Source organism: Balearica regulorum, chromosome 24, assembly GCF_011004875.1.
Source record: "Balearica regulorum gibbericeps isolate bBalReg1 chromosome 24, bBalReg1.pri, whole genome shotgun sequence".
NCBI classification, from domain to species: Eukaryota; Metazoa; Chordata; class Aves; order Gruiformes; family Gruidae; genus Balearica; species Balearica regulorum.
Genome location: NC_046207.1, coordinates 2,376,174 through 2,390,424, shown reverse-complemented (window position 1 = coordinate 2,390,424; position 14,251 = coordinate 2,376,174). Strand labels below are relative to the sequence as shown.

Genomic DNA, 14,251 nt, shown 5'->3' with positions numbered 1-14,251 from the left:
TTTGGAAATGCTGACAGCGAGCAGCACAGCTAACAGGCAGACGAATTTCAGCCAGGTTCACCGTTACACATCAGAAGGGCAATCCGTCTTCTCCAGTGAACACGCGTCTTTCTAGCGGGACGTGTTTGATACACCGATATACATCGCGGCTGGTGTAATTATTATCCGTTTGCTTCTCAAAAATCTCCGTATCAGTTCAAACAGTTGCTCTTTCCTCGAAAGGGAAGGAATCTCTGTATCACTAATTGCCTATTCCGCCACCTCCCCGTACACTGTAAAAGGGTTGCCACACAAGAAGGGATGGGGCATGCAGAAAAATGAGAGAGAGTGTGTGCAAGACAGCTCAAGAGGTGAAAGACAATGCATATTCAAATAATGAAGCAACTACAAAAAAGGAAAAAGTAACTGCATTATAGCATTAACCCTTTGCCAGAGCTCAATTTAAGAAATCCTGGCCAAAGAAACACAAACGTTTCATGTACTCTGTAGGAACCAAATGCATTTCCGAATTCTCTCCCTGCGGCGCAGTGAGGGGTCAGCAGTGAACCGCCAGGACCAGCCAGCACTCCCTGGCACCGCGACGCAATCCCGGTGCGTACGTGCAGGTTTCCTACTGCTCCCCAGGACCACAGCGCAGGAGAAGCAGGTAGGAGGAGAGGCTGTGGCCAACAGAGCAGAAATTTATCACTGCAGCATTCACCAAAGATACTTCCAAAGCATCTCCACTCGGGAATATTATTCTGACACCTGTAGGAGTCAGTGAAGGGTGTTTTAGACCCATCCCTCCTGGGCCAAGTACTCCAGGGCCGCTTCACAGTTGCTCAGGTCAAGGAAACTGTCCAGTCAAGACGCCTTGCGGTAGGTTGCTAGAGGGAATAATTGCAGATCTATAAATAAAGCTGATTTATATCTACGGAAATGTAAGTATTCTTAGAGCAAGAGACCTATATGCACGGAGCATTACCTGCTTTGCTGCCACAGGCAATGCAAAGCAGACAGCCGACATACAGCCTGCGCTACAGCACTCTAGGAATGGATGCTCTATGTTAGATATCCGTGTTTTGTGAAAAAAAAAACCCAAACAACCCAATAACTACTAACATTTGTGTCTGACTTGCTTACCTCCTTTAATTTTTAAGGCATTAAGGATTTCAGAGGAAAACGTTCAGCGTACCAACAGTGACCTGGTCTCACGGTGATACGTAAATGTGCAAGCTCTACCTGTAAACCCATCAGGCACACAGGTAAAGCAGATATTTTGCTAAAGCTGTGATAAATACAGATTTACTTATCATTACTAACATAGTAAGTGAATTGCAGTGGCCTAGCTGTTTTGTATAAGGTAAGAGTGCAGAAAACTAATAGGGAGACATTGTGACGGACAAAATTCCACCTTGTCCACCTGAGTTCACCTTGACACTTCACAAAAACCCCAGCCGTCTAGGAAAAACACTCTGCTCTGTGTATTTGAACAAGTTGGTTTGCACAAGCAAGAGTCAGCCATGCAGCAGCGTAATCTGCTGACAATTTCATTTTGCACAACTAAGAGATAACGTCAGTCCAGCAGCACATCAACTGAGGAAAGCGACCTGCAGCTGCTAACTCCCTGGCAGTAACGTCTTTTCAAAACAAGACACACCGCCATGGAGACATTGCTTTGCTACAGCAAATACTCTTATTAGGGTACAAGCACGTTACTCCGCACACGCTGCGGTCGGAGCACAGTTTTGGTGGATGACCAGCGAGGAGGTTATCAGAGGACCTATAAAACCAACACTAAGGATGGAGCCTGAGCTAATCGTTCACTCCACGCTTGCGGATTAGATTTCACCGTTACCCTAATCCCATCTCTGCTCTTTTAGCAATACGAGGACGCCAGATTTATTATTTCTCCAAACGCAAACTTCCCAACAAATTTGTGTATGACGTTTCCAAGCAGCCCAGCCAGGTTCTGTAGGGTTAAGATAACTGTAGTAGTGTTACCTGAGGCTGAGGAAAACAAACAAGGAGTTGAATCCACGCTCCAGGATGCTGAAGAGCTAAGAGGAGGTTTTCCCCCATCCCCCTCCTACCAGTGATAATCTGCCGCTTTGTCACTCGCAGCTCAATTCTGCTCCCCCGAAGGCCAGATACCTCACTATAATTCTGAATTTAGCTTTGATAAGATTTACATTAAACATGAACAAATATAAAAAAAATATTAAAAAAATCCAAACACAACACAAAGGATCAAACAAACCTCCAGAGACACAGAAATTGTGTCAGAAGATGCTGTGAAATGCTAACCTCCTTACGGGGCTGGGATCTTGCAGCACACAGCAAATAAAAAACAAAATAGAAGAATGAGCAGAAGGGAGTGTGATAAGCAGTTTGGATTTTAGCTTTTTTTTATGCACTGTAATTAAAAGCTAACATGCTGCATCAGTGTCGTAGATAATTCCACTATAACCCTTTTAAAGATGTTAAATGTATTAAGAAAAGTAAACCAAGTTTTTTTTCCATGTTATGGATATGAAAATGGAGCTAACCAGTAGATGCACCGCCCACGACTAAGAGAGCCCGAGATGACATTCCCCAACCCTCGTACTTACATTATACAGGGGGATGGTCTTCATCACTTTGTACTGCTTCATCGGGTCCATCTTATAAAGGTGTCGATCAGTAATGAAGATTGCTCTGTCCTCTACTTTATTAAAGCGATTGACCTGTAAAAAAAGCAAATTTTCAGTCTGACTAATCACTACAAGAACACGCAGAATAAAACTTTGCAGCAGTAAAGGCGCAAAAGTTACACAGCTCTTAAACAGGTTTTCTCCACAGATCTTGAAACAGTGAAAAGGGAAGATGGGGCCCGTAATCCCAGTTTACAGACAGAGAAACGCAGAGTCTGGGCGAAGCAACATTCCCAGCGGGGCTGGGGCTACCTGGGAAAGTCCACGGCCTCAGTCAAACACAGGACAGATGCTTCCCCCCCTCCAGCAACGTTCAACCTGCATCCCTGTCCACTGGTGGACACCAAGCCCGAGGCAGATGGCTGTCGTTCCTACGGTATACGCGTGCCTTTGTCGCCCTAAAAACACGATGCGGAATACCTGCCCCGCAGAGCCAAACGGGGTGCCACCAGGCTCTGCGACGGTCCAGACCCGAGGCATTTGAGAACACAATTTCCCTCTTTTAAAACACCTGTGCCTTCAACGTAGCTGAACAACTTGCCCAAGAAGCGGAAAATGTGGACAACATTCCTTCCCCTGCCCGTTAGCGGATGCATTAGGCGAGCATGGGCACGCTCCGCTGGTTTTGCTGAAGTTGTGCCATGCTGCAAGACAGAAGAAGAGACCGAACGGGAGCGAAGGAGCCCGGGAGAGCCAAACCCGTACGCAGGGCCCCAGGCAACCAGCTGGTGGGAGGGGGGCAAGGTCATCTCTTGGCAAGCTGAAGAAAGAGCCAAGCTGGAGAGCCCTCAGGCTGCAAGGGGTATTGAACACAACGCTCTCCCTTCCTAAGCGAGGGAGGCAGAGCGAGAGCACAACCAGTCTCGTCTAAAGACTCACTGCCATCGAGAACAACATCCTGATGCCCCTTCCAGCTCGCTCTGGGGCTCCTCGTCCCTATCAAGTCACTAACCTGACAAAAACACGCCCAATGAGCATCAGAGCCATCGCAAGGGAAAGAGGATGAGGCTCTGGGAAACGATAAACAGAAGAAAACAGGACGGCTCCGTTCGGCAGCAGCAAGCTGTGAGATCAGTTCAGCTGTCCCAGACCTGTACTGCAGCAGATCCTTCTACAGAGGTGGACATCGCTCAACTCATTTTCACTCGACTGTGCGTTCTGTTAAGGACATGGTATTCAGGGCAAGGAGGTCGCAGGATCACCGGTGAGCTCAAGGTCCTCAAAAGAAATTCTTTAAAGAGGAGTTTGCTGCCCAGCTATGCTGTCTGGGGCTATTCCAGGAACACGGAGAGCAGAGCTACAGCATCCGGCAAGCATCTACGCCAAATGAGAAAGCACCCAGAGGCATTGGTACACCTCTTTGGTTGACTGACCATGAGTGAGATCTGGGTTTTGTTAAATACTCGTACCGTTCTCAGGTTATTTTGAATCTGGACTCTGGTCTCCTGACTCCCACTCCACTCCCCTAAGACACTTACTACTAAGAAAATCATAGTGCACTGCAACTAACTTTAATACCGGCTTCCAAACAGAGGCAAAGGTGTTTTAACCCTCAAATGACCGTACCCTCTGACAAAGGCGGGGTACAGGGGAGGTGGAGCTAAGCTTCTCAGAGAAGTACAGCAAAAGGAGAAGAGGCAACGGACAGAAGACGCAGCAGCAGAAAGTCCAACGGGACATATGGGAACAAAGTCTCCCCAGGAGGGTGGCAGCCCTGGGACAGGGCTCGGAGACGCCACGTAACCTTCATCCTCGGGGGTTTTCCAAACTCAGCTGACAGAGGCTGAGCAACCTCATCTAACTCTGAAGTTGGCCTGGCTCAGAGCAGGAGGTTGGACCACAGACCTCCAGAGGTCCCTTTCCCCCTAAATCATTCTGTATTTCACCAGCCCATATGCTACCAAGAACGCAGACTTCACGGTATCTCAAGTATTCTGATAGTTTCGAGTAGTTCAGCAAACAGAGTTTAGTGTCGCCACTGGGAAACATTAATATCTTAATATCTTAATGTTGCCACTGGGCTCTACAGCTGTAAATTTAAGACCAATTATAGATACACGCTATAATTCAGTGGAGAACCATTAGTTGCCTGCTGAGGTAAACCACTATATTATCACCTGTGATCTCACCGGCAGCCAACAGCAGCAGAGATTATCTGTTATGCATGTCCCAGCCCTCACGGAATAACTGTAGGCATCCTCAAGAAGCTGGGTCACTTTAAATTGAACTCAAAACACCATCCACCTGGGATACTGTTGGCATAACCAGGCACTCGGTGTATGGGGAAAATAAGCTCCATCTTGGTTTCGTGTGCGGATCAACCCTAAAATGATTTATTTTTTATTTTGATTATACGTATCAGTTCTGAAAAGGTAAAAAATTAACTGTTGGAAGACAGCAATATGTGAACCCCTTAGCAAGTCAAGCACACAGCCCCCCATCCCAGCATTTTGCTCCAGCTCATGCATCCAGCTTCTGTGTCCTAAGAGCAAAGGGAGAACAGGTTATTTAAGCACCAGCCAATGATGCAAAGGAACGGACATGGCCCAGCAGCGAGCCGTGTACCGTGGTCATATAATTATATGAGTTCTCTTAATTCTAGGTATTCTGGCATTCTGAATCCATGTCTATTTTTGGCCACCAAAGAGATCTCCGGAAGCAGCATCCTTCCAGTACTTGACAAATGAAATCACCAAAACTGCCGTCAAATGCCACATAAACACCTCTGGAAAATTACTGTAAAAATATGCAACCATTTATTCCGAATGTACTCACTCAAAGGATACAAGATACTAAACATTGTACCTTCACAGTAACATCTGAGCTGGGAAAGATTCAGGAAGACTGAAGCTAACAAACCGCTATTCCACACCTTACGGAATTAAAGCGATTGTTTCCAAAACCAGAAGCGGGAGAATCATGTTACGGCAGGAAACAAAATGACAATCTCTCCAGAGAAGTGTTTTATACCCTGGGATCAGGGCTTTATTCATACCTCCTTTCTAAACACAGATCACTTAAACTCCCCTCATCCCACCGCAACTCATCACAAATATTCTTGCAGGCTGCCGGTAATGTTAGGCTCTAGCGAGCGGGGTTTTCACAGAGGAAACACGTGTCTCTCTAACTTTACAATTAATTTGTCCAGGAAACACTACACCAAAGGAGAACGTTTGATGCCATCTAGACTTCCAGATGCCCCAAGAAGCTGGGTACTAAATAGTCACGAGATGCAAAGTTTTGTGAGAAGCAAGTGAGAAAGTAGAACACAAAGTATTTTTCACTGAGGCAAAACCGGAGTCATCAGAGTATCACGGTCACAGAGATATTTATTAATCAACTGAGAAGGGTAGACAAGGGTGAGACATGATGAGGCGTATGAACATAAATAGGATTTTCCCATGTGAAGGCAGGAGACAACTGGAGAACTTAAATATTCGCAGTCATCAGGCAGCAGAGTGGCGAAGTTCAGAGCAGATACAGGCAAAAAAATGCAAACTGGAGAGCGACGCGACAGCTCTGAGTTAACGGCATCGACTCAGAAAAAAGGAACTGAAGATGATCTTAGGCAGCTCTGGATAGATCTTGGCACAAACACGCGAGGAGCTGAAAGCAAGCGAGGCGTTAGCGTGGGGTAAAGACCAGCGCGGGGAATGATGTCCTGGGTGCCACGGTCTCACTTGGAACGGCGAGCGAAGCACGGACCAGGGAACGCGAAGGAGACTCTAAGGGTTCAGAGAAGGGAAAGAAAGTGATTGAGGGCCTGGAAAATCTCACAGGAAGAGATGCTGAATTACTGGGATTATTTTAGGAAGCAGATGAATGGGAGGAAAAAAAAAAAAAGGCTATGAAACACTGAATGGCCCAGAGGAAGTAGGTTAGGAGTGTCTGGTGCTACGTGTTGAGTTGTTGGAGCAGAGTAGCACAGGCTCCTCAAACCGTAATTTGGCTGTGCAGCTTACCGCACCCCACGCTCCATGTCCTGGGAGTTTAAGCGAAGGCTTCTCCAGTCTGTTAGGCTGTGACCGGTTCCACACAGCCCTCCGATCTGATGCTGTGTCGCCACGGGTCCCCAGACACGTCTCTTTAATTTAATTTTTTTTAAAGAATCTGACACCACTACCTGTTCGTTGCCATGATCCTGTTGGTTGCTCCCATCACAACATCCTCCCTGCTGCCCATGGCCACCTCCAGCACGGAGCCCAGGGTGACAAAGGGAGCAGACCTCACCGAGCGGTGCAGCCAGAGCCACCCCAGCACAGAAGGTCCTGTGGCTGCTGCCCAGAAAGGAGGGACGGGAAGCACGCCCAGCTTTTGCAAGACAATATAATATCGCAGTTACTCTACAAGCATGTTTTAAATTCTGCTTCTTTCTTGCAGTTACCCACTGGTTTTAGTGTTCACACTGAACAATAAATACAGCTGAACCCCTGAAGAGATGTACAGAAGGGGAAGTTCAGCAGCTTATCTCACCTGAGAAGCAATTTCTGGCTGCCCTGGAACTTGGGTCCTTTTCAGCTCTTCCCAAGCAATCGCTTTGCTTCAGGTGTCTCATGCATCTCTGGCATATTTATGTAAATAATACACGCTGTGCTTTTAGAAATAAACTGTCACATTGGGAAGCACGCAGAGAAGAGGTTCAGACAAATGCCAGCACCGTTGCAAATGCCACTATTCTTCTGATTTTTGTAGGAGTAAAGACAGGCCTTATGTTCTCAGATACAGCTTATACCCTCCCGGAGAACAGCCCTTCCCAGCATTGTGTTCCCTGCACCTTCTGGGCAGTTTTTATTTATATCTTTGTTGATGCAAATGTGAATCAGGCTTAATTTAGCTTCCTGGCTAGCTTATGGGGAAAAATTAAAGTCTAGCCTATAGCGGAAAAACCTCCAAATGAGCTTTTCAGGTCTCTGCCCGGGGCTGCAGACACCGCGGGGCACTGAGCTTTGGAAGAGACAGTCTTCTCAAGGAAGCTTGGTGCTGTAAATGACAAGGGAGAAAGTGGGAAGAAAAGCCTTATTCTTAAAAAAAAAAAAAAAAGAATAAAAAGAAACTGTTGTTTCCTAGGTGATGCAACAAAATCTGGTGGTATGCATGAAATATGCATTTGGTTTCCCAAGGCAAAAGACTTGAAAATTTGCTTTGAAAAAAAAAAAAAAATAAAAAAAAATGAAGAGCACCACAATGCTCAGAAAAGATGTATTTTTCCATAGGCAGAAATGACCTGCTTCTACCTATACCTACTGCGAGAAAGTGAGCACATGCACCTCTGTGGTGGGTTGACCCTGGCTGAGGGCCAGGTGCCCACCAGAGCCGCTCTATCACTCCCCTCTTTCATTAGACAGGGGAGAAAAGGTAAAACTTACGGGTCGAGATAAGGACAGGGAGAGATCATTCTCTAATTATCATCACGAGCAAACCAGACCGAACTTAGAGAGGGAATTCATCTTATTTATTACTAAGCAAAACAGAGCAGAGGAATGAGAAAAAAACCAAAATCTTAAAACACCTCCCCCCACCCCTCCCATCTTCCCGGGCTCAACTTCACTCCCGGCTTCAACCTCCGCCCCCCCAGCGGCACAGGGGGACGGGGAGTGGGGGTTACGGTCAGTTCATCACGCGGTGTTTCTGCCGCTTCTTCATCCTCAGGGGGAGGACTCATTGTTCCCCCGCTCCAGCGTGGGGTCCCTCTCACGGGAGACAGTCCTTCACGGCCTTCTCCAACGTGAGTCTCCTCCACGGGGTGCAGACCTTCGGGAGCAAACTGCTCCAGCGTGGGTCCCCCACGGGGTCACAAGTCCTGTCAGCAAACCTGCTCTGGCGTGGGCTCCTCTCTCCACGGATCCACAGGTCCTGCCAGGAGCTTGCTCCAGCGCGGGCTTCCCACGGGGTCACAGCCTCCTTCAGGTGTCTCCACCTGCTCCGGCGTGGGGTCCTCCACGGGCTGCAGGTGGAATCTCTACACCCCCTCATCCTCCCTCCATGGGCTGCAGGGGGACAGCCTGCTTCACCATGGTCTTCACCACGGGCTGCAGGGGAATCTTGCTCCGGCGCCTGGAGCACCTCCTCCCCCTCCTTCTTCACTGACCTTGGTGTCTGCAGATGTTCTTACATCTTCTCACTCCTCTCTCTGGCTGCAAAAGCTCTCTCTAACTGTTTTTGTCTTTCTTAAATATGTTATCACAGAGGCGCTGATTGGCTTGGCCTTGGCCAGCGGCGGGTCCGTCTTGGAGCCGGCTGGCATTGGCTCTGTCAGACACAGGGGAAGCTTCTAGCAGCTTCTCACAGAAGCCACCCCTGTAGCCCCCCCGCTACCAAAACCTTGCCACGCAAAACCAACACAACCTCCCATCAGCGAGACTTCAAAGACTTCACAGACCTTCTATAAAAAGAGCTATATAAGCTTCGGTCCAAACAAATTCACCCGTTATTATTCATCTCAAGCTGTTGAAATTAAGATCCCACGCACTTAAGCTAAAGAAAACTTCACCAGCAGTTATCAATACTTCAAGAGCAGTTCCCTGGCTGGCGAGAGTTGGTATTACTTCCTTGACTTCATTGGAACAATGTCAATCATCAGCTAAAATAAAAAAAAAATCTGTTGCAAAGAACTTCATGGTTAACAAATATCTTGCATAAGATATATTCTACACATAAACATGTTTAAATATATGAATGCTAGGCTTAACTTCTGTCTATTTAAATTTCCCAGTACTGAACATTTTAATGTCTTTTCTTTTCAAAGACAGACATGTATTAGACTGCAATTATCTGGAAATTTTAAAGAGCAGACACCTACCATTGCTGCTGACAGCCAAGAACTACTTCACACGTGGTGTGAGGATTCGGGACCTTACCAAAAGCCCGGTGCTGCTCCCGAAGCAAAACATTCACCTGAACTCACCAAAGCGCTCTCCTGTTACCAGTAACCCCGTCCTGCCTAAGGAACCAGCAGTAACAGCACGTCTTTGGCTCGAGAATCATCAAATAAGCTGAATCATGAAAATATACCACGAACAAACTCGAACAACCTTATTCTGTGGACCGATGCTTTGTTGAAGAGCATTAAGGGAAGCAATGAAATCACTTGATAATTAATTACCTTTTCATTTCTATAACTCACTCTTCAGTCCCCTGCTAAAGCTTCGCACAAACCAAATTTCAGCTGAGAAACAAACAGGAAGAGCCGATTTGCAAATCCACAACAAACCAGGTTTGGCGTTAAGAAATTCGACAAACCTCCCTGCAGTGAAAGTCACCCCCTTTCAAATGCCCTGAGCACCCAGGCAGTCTGCACCGCTAACGCCAAGCGCCACATTTGGTATGACACGGGGAGGTTAAAGAAGGATAAGGCTAAAAGGAAAAAAAAAAAAAATTATTTAGGTGGGGGTTTTTTTAAAGAAAAGGGAAGAAGGTAGCATCAGAAGAAATTCCCCCCAGCTCACAGCACTGAAAGCTGATCTTCAGACTGCTGTTACTTTTTTGAGTAAGAGGCAGAATACTACAGCTTGTATTTTTGACAAAAGAAATACCTTCGTTTTAAAAAGACAGCTTAGGATAGAAATTGGTTTATGTGAAGAGTAAAAGAAGGCTAATGCTGTTTTCAGGGTAAAGACCGTGTTCTTGCAGTCAAAGCACGGAGTTGCTTACAGGCTCTACGACAGTTTTCACTGTTGCTTAGTCTGCAAATCCAATGTTCAAATTTAAGGCATAATAGATTACCTAAAGAAGTGCATTGGTCAGAAAGTAAAATGGTAAATGTTGAAATGTCAAATCTTTGCCTTGTTAGCTTTCAAAGTTCAGGATTGTTTGTCTTCTCTCCTTTGCTCACTTCAGGCTTGCCTGGACATTTCTTGTCCATACAAGAAGGAAGATAAATGGTTCACTCAAAAAGATATTACATCCAAGTATGGATTCGAAAGGGATCATTTACTTTTGAGTTTAAACACGGAGTTGTACTGAAATCACCAGGCTTACACACATCCCTAACGATCCTACAAAGTTGCAGTCTTGTCCTCAACAGCAACGTTGAAATGATTTTATCCATTTGTGAGAGGAGCGGTGCTCCTATTTGCTTCTTTAAGACCATCATTTTCCTAGAGGAGAGCTGCATTTTCACTGACTTTAGCTCTATCTTTTCTGTCTAACACAGATCCTTAAGACTGAAGACCAGCAGAAGGATTAACGACCTCAGGGACTCGGGCACAGCCAGACTGCGGACAAGTGGCAGCTCCCCGGTGGCAGCTGGCCCATCGCCCGTGGCTTCGCGCGCGTTTCTCTGTCGGCGGCCGCAGCTCAGCTTGTCTCCCTTAGCCCCGCCGTCGCTGCGCCTGCTCACGCGTGTGCTTCCGCTGCCGATGTTGCAAAGGTAGCCCTAACTAAGCGGAGGATTAAACCTGACCTCTCTGACAGAAGAAAGCGACCAATGATTTAACCTTTAAAAAGATCAAAAAAGTTACAAGATAATTTAAAAACCACAAGACTGAAAGTCTGTAACCTCGCATTCTCCGTAGTATTTTCTGATTCCAGCTGAGCTACATTTTTTTAAAGCACCCTTGGTAAGCTAAAGCTTTCTTCACCTCTGAAAACACTGAAAGTAACCTTTCAGGCTCAGGAAGAAATCCAGTTTACGATAGGCAACGCCTATTCCATCTCCAGACTGCTTTTATTATTGAAGTGCTAGGACACCAATGCAATGAACCCCAGCAGAAAATGGATTTTTCCAGCGAGTAAACACAGTAATGGGATGTATAGAAACAAGTCCTGTTCGTATACTTAAGGATTTCTTCATACACCATAAACAAGAACTGCTCGGACACTTGCCTAAAGGCAGGAGCTCTGCGCTTGCAGTTACTGAACAGGACAAGGCATGGGTTTCTGCTCCAGAAATCTGCTTTCCCCTGTGCTTGCACAGGAGATTGTCCTTCAACGCTGAAGCAGGAGCAAGCAGGAGAAACATAAGGACTTAAAAGCTTGAAAGCGGCATTACAGCGGGCAAAATTAAACTCCCACACCAGGTACACATACGTTACACGCCTCCCCACACCCTGAGTAATTCTTCTCACCATCATTCCATTCCCATTCAAAACAACAATTCCTATAATCACATCTTTAAGAACAGAATGTTGTATTTTTACAATTATTCCAGTTTAGCTAGAAACAGCAACGATTTGGAACTGGTTCCTTAAATGAATTAGAAGAGGAATTCTTTAGGTTTCCCCCTAGAGCGAAACAAGCCAGGGTGAAATTCTCCTGTATCTCCTTGTCTGCACCAGAGATTCCAGCCAAACTGCTGCAAGACTGCGAAGAGGAGGTTTGGATTCAGACCTGCTCGATCCTCCTTTAATCCTAACAATATAAACCAATATTCACTCAAACTGCTCGTTCAACTAGCGAGCCACGCTCTCAAAGAGAACATGTTAAAAAGCAGCAGAACAGTCCACCGAAATATTTTTGCTTGGAAAGCAAAAAGAGATTTCCATTTTTATATACAGAAATCACTGTTGTATAAATAATGCACCTCACTACCACTAGCTAAGAAGTTTTGTTATAAAGTGAGATTTTATGCTGCAAAATTCATTTTGTTGCTGTTAAAAATAATATTTGCAGGATCATGAACAACAGTCATGCACATGCTTCATTTCTGGTAAGTGGGGATCAACTGCAACAGCACATTTTATAAATAAAAAGAATATACAGCTTCTTAAAAACCCTTGAACGTCAGCAGACCTGGCTTGTCATTGAATTGTTTTTGTCTGTTGGCTTTGTAAAATTCAAAATATCCTCTCCTGATGGGCATTTAAAACCAGCATCATTTAGATCATTATCAATGATCCATAAAAAATTATGCAAGTGCATTTTTCTAATTAGTTTTTTAAACCTTTCAACGACTTTAATGAAAAAACCCCCGTTCTGCTATGAAGAAAGTCAGATCCAAACCAGTTACACAGAATCAAGTGAATTTACTCATGCCTCCTACACGAAGAGGCCACAGAAGTCCCTCACACCAAGCACCCCTTGGTGCAATAGGTTCAGAGTTACGTATCCATCAAAAAATCCCTGACATCGTTCCTCAAAGAGGGACTGCTTTGAACCGCCGCCTGTCAAAGCCTCTCCAGCATCACCTCCTCACCCCTGGCTTCCCAAGATCCCACCTCGACCACCAGCAGTTTCCCCACCCAGACGCCGGTTACCTTGCGGACGTGGCAGGAGAAGAGAACGTTCATGTACTTGTCTTTCCGTTTCAGCTCATTGGCAACAGGGATGAAAGAGCCCGTGGTCTGAGGGTTATCTGGTTTCTGAAAGAGCAAAGACAGGCACATAACTCTTCTTGCTTACTGAAGAAAGTAATTGCATTACGTCATGGCAGGCCAGAGAGGACTGCAGCTGCACCACCTCGGCCGAAGGCTTCCTCCAGCCTCTGCCTTGTTGAAGAATGGCAGAGCATCTGGAGTTTTATATGCTTTCTGACAGAAAAAAAAAAAAGCCTCAACAAAACAAAATGCTCAAAGGAAGGACGGAGTAAAAGGAAGCAATGCAACTTGCCTAGAGAGAATGTCTTTGTTCTTTTTCATTTTATGCTATTTCTTACCTCCCATTATATCTAGAATTCTAGTTTTGCATCGACTTCTTTCCTAGCTTTGGCCATTTGAAGAGCCACCTGATGGCATTACTCATTATCTTTTAATGCTGCCTGTGATGCTCAAGCTAGGTTTAGTACTCAGAAAAATCACTCCTAGTGCAGTACAAGTCAAAGACTCTGAAATGATATAAACCCACTTACAGAGGAAATGTCAAAGCCCTCCTTGGTAAGAAACAAATAGTCGCTTTTTCAAATTTCCACCTTTTTAGCATCCTGAGCCCCAGGAAGGATTGATCGCTTCGCTTGTACTCACCAGTGCGATGTAATTCCCCTCCCACACTCTTTGTAGGCCAATATCAGCTCTGTGACCCTTCAGCACCTCCATGGCAGCAACCTTGGCCCTCAGTTGAGGTAGGACTTCTGGTGGGACGCTCCGGATGAGTTCTCCTGCTCTCCACCTGCCGCAAAAAGCCTGGATCAGTTCCACAGTCTGTACCAGGCACTACTTCTGCCAGAGCAGCACCGCAAGAACAGCCCTGGACTATAAATGTTAGGGGAAAAAGCCCTTCCGTTGCATTCATGAAGCTGGAAACGTCAGTTATCATTTTAAAGTCACAAATCATCTCTGACTCCTAACAAGTTTGGCTGGCATACTCCCCATTCTGTACCCAGAAGTCAACTACTGGCACATCTGTTTGCAATAAAGGTTTTGCAAGCCCATTTTTTGGCTCATTTACAACATCACTCTCCTTTAATAGCTGACTTTGGCCCTGCAGTTGAAACCTAACCAACTGTAACACGAAACAGGGCAGGGCAGCCCACCCATTACTCCACACTCCAGCCTTCAACAGCAACACCAGTTCTCTAGCATTAATGCTACGAAAAGTCTTTTACCAACTAAAATTTTGTAGTTATGATAATGGAGCTTATTCAGAAAGCAGGACCCTCTACCCTGATAGGATGTGGATGGCTTCAAGAGACAGCTGGGGAAAAACCA

The 14,251-nt window shown here is 45.8% G+C and overlaps 1 protein-coding gene across 4 annotated transcripts in view; it reads right to left on the bottom strand.

The window, feature by feature from the left end:
- MYO1D (myosin ID) overlaps window positions 1–14,251 on the bottom strand; it is a 160,335-nt gene that overhangs the window by 59,867 nt on the left and 86,217 nt on the right. For all 4 annotated transcript variants that reach the window (XM_075774877.1, XM_075774876.1, XM_075774879.1 and 1 more), the window contains 3 exons: window positions 13,568–13,712; window positions 12,866–12,970; window positions 2,592–2,705 (listed from right to left, as the gene is read on the bottom strand). In XM_075774877.1, coding sequence (XP_075630992.1) covers window positions 2,592–2,705; window positions 12,866–12,970; window positions 13,568–13,712 — 364 coding nt within the window. The remainder of the gene's footprint in view (window positions 1–2,591; window positions 2,706–12,865; window positions 12,971–13,567; window positions 13,713–14,251) is intronic.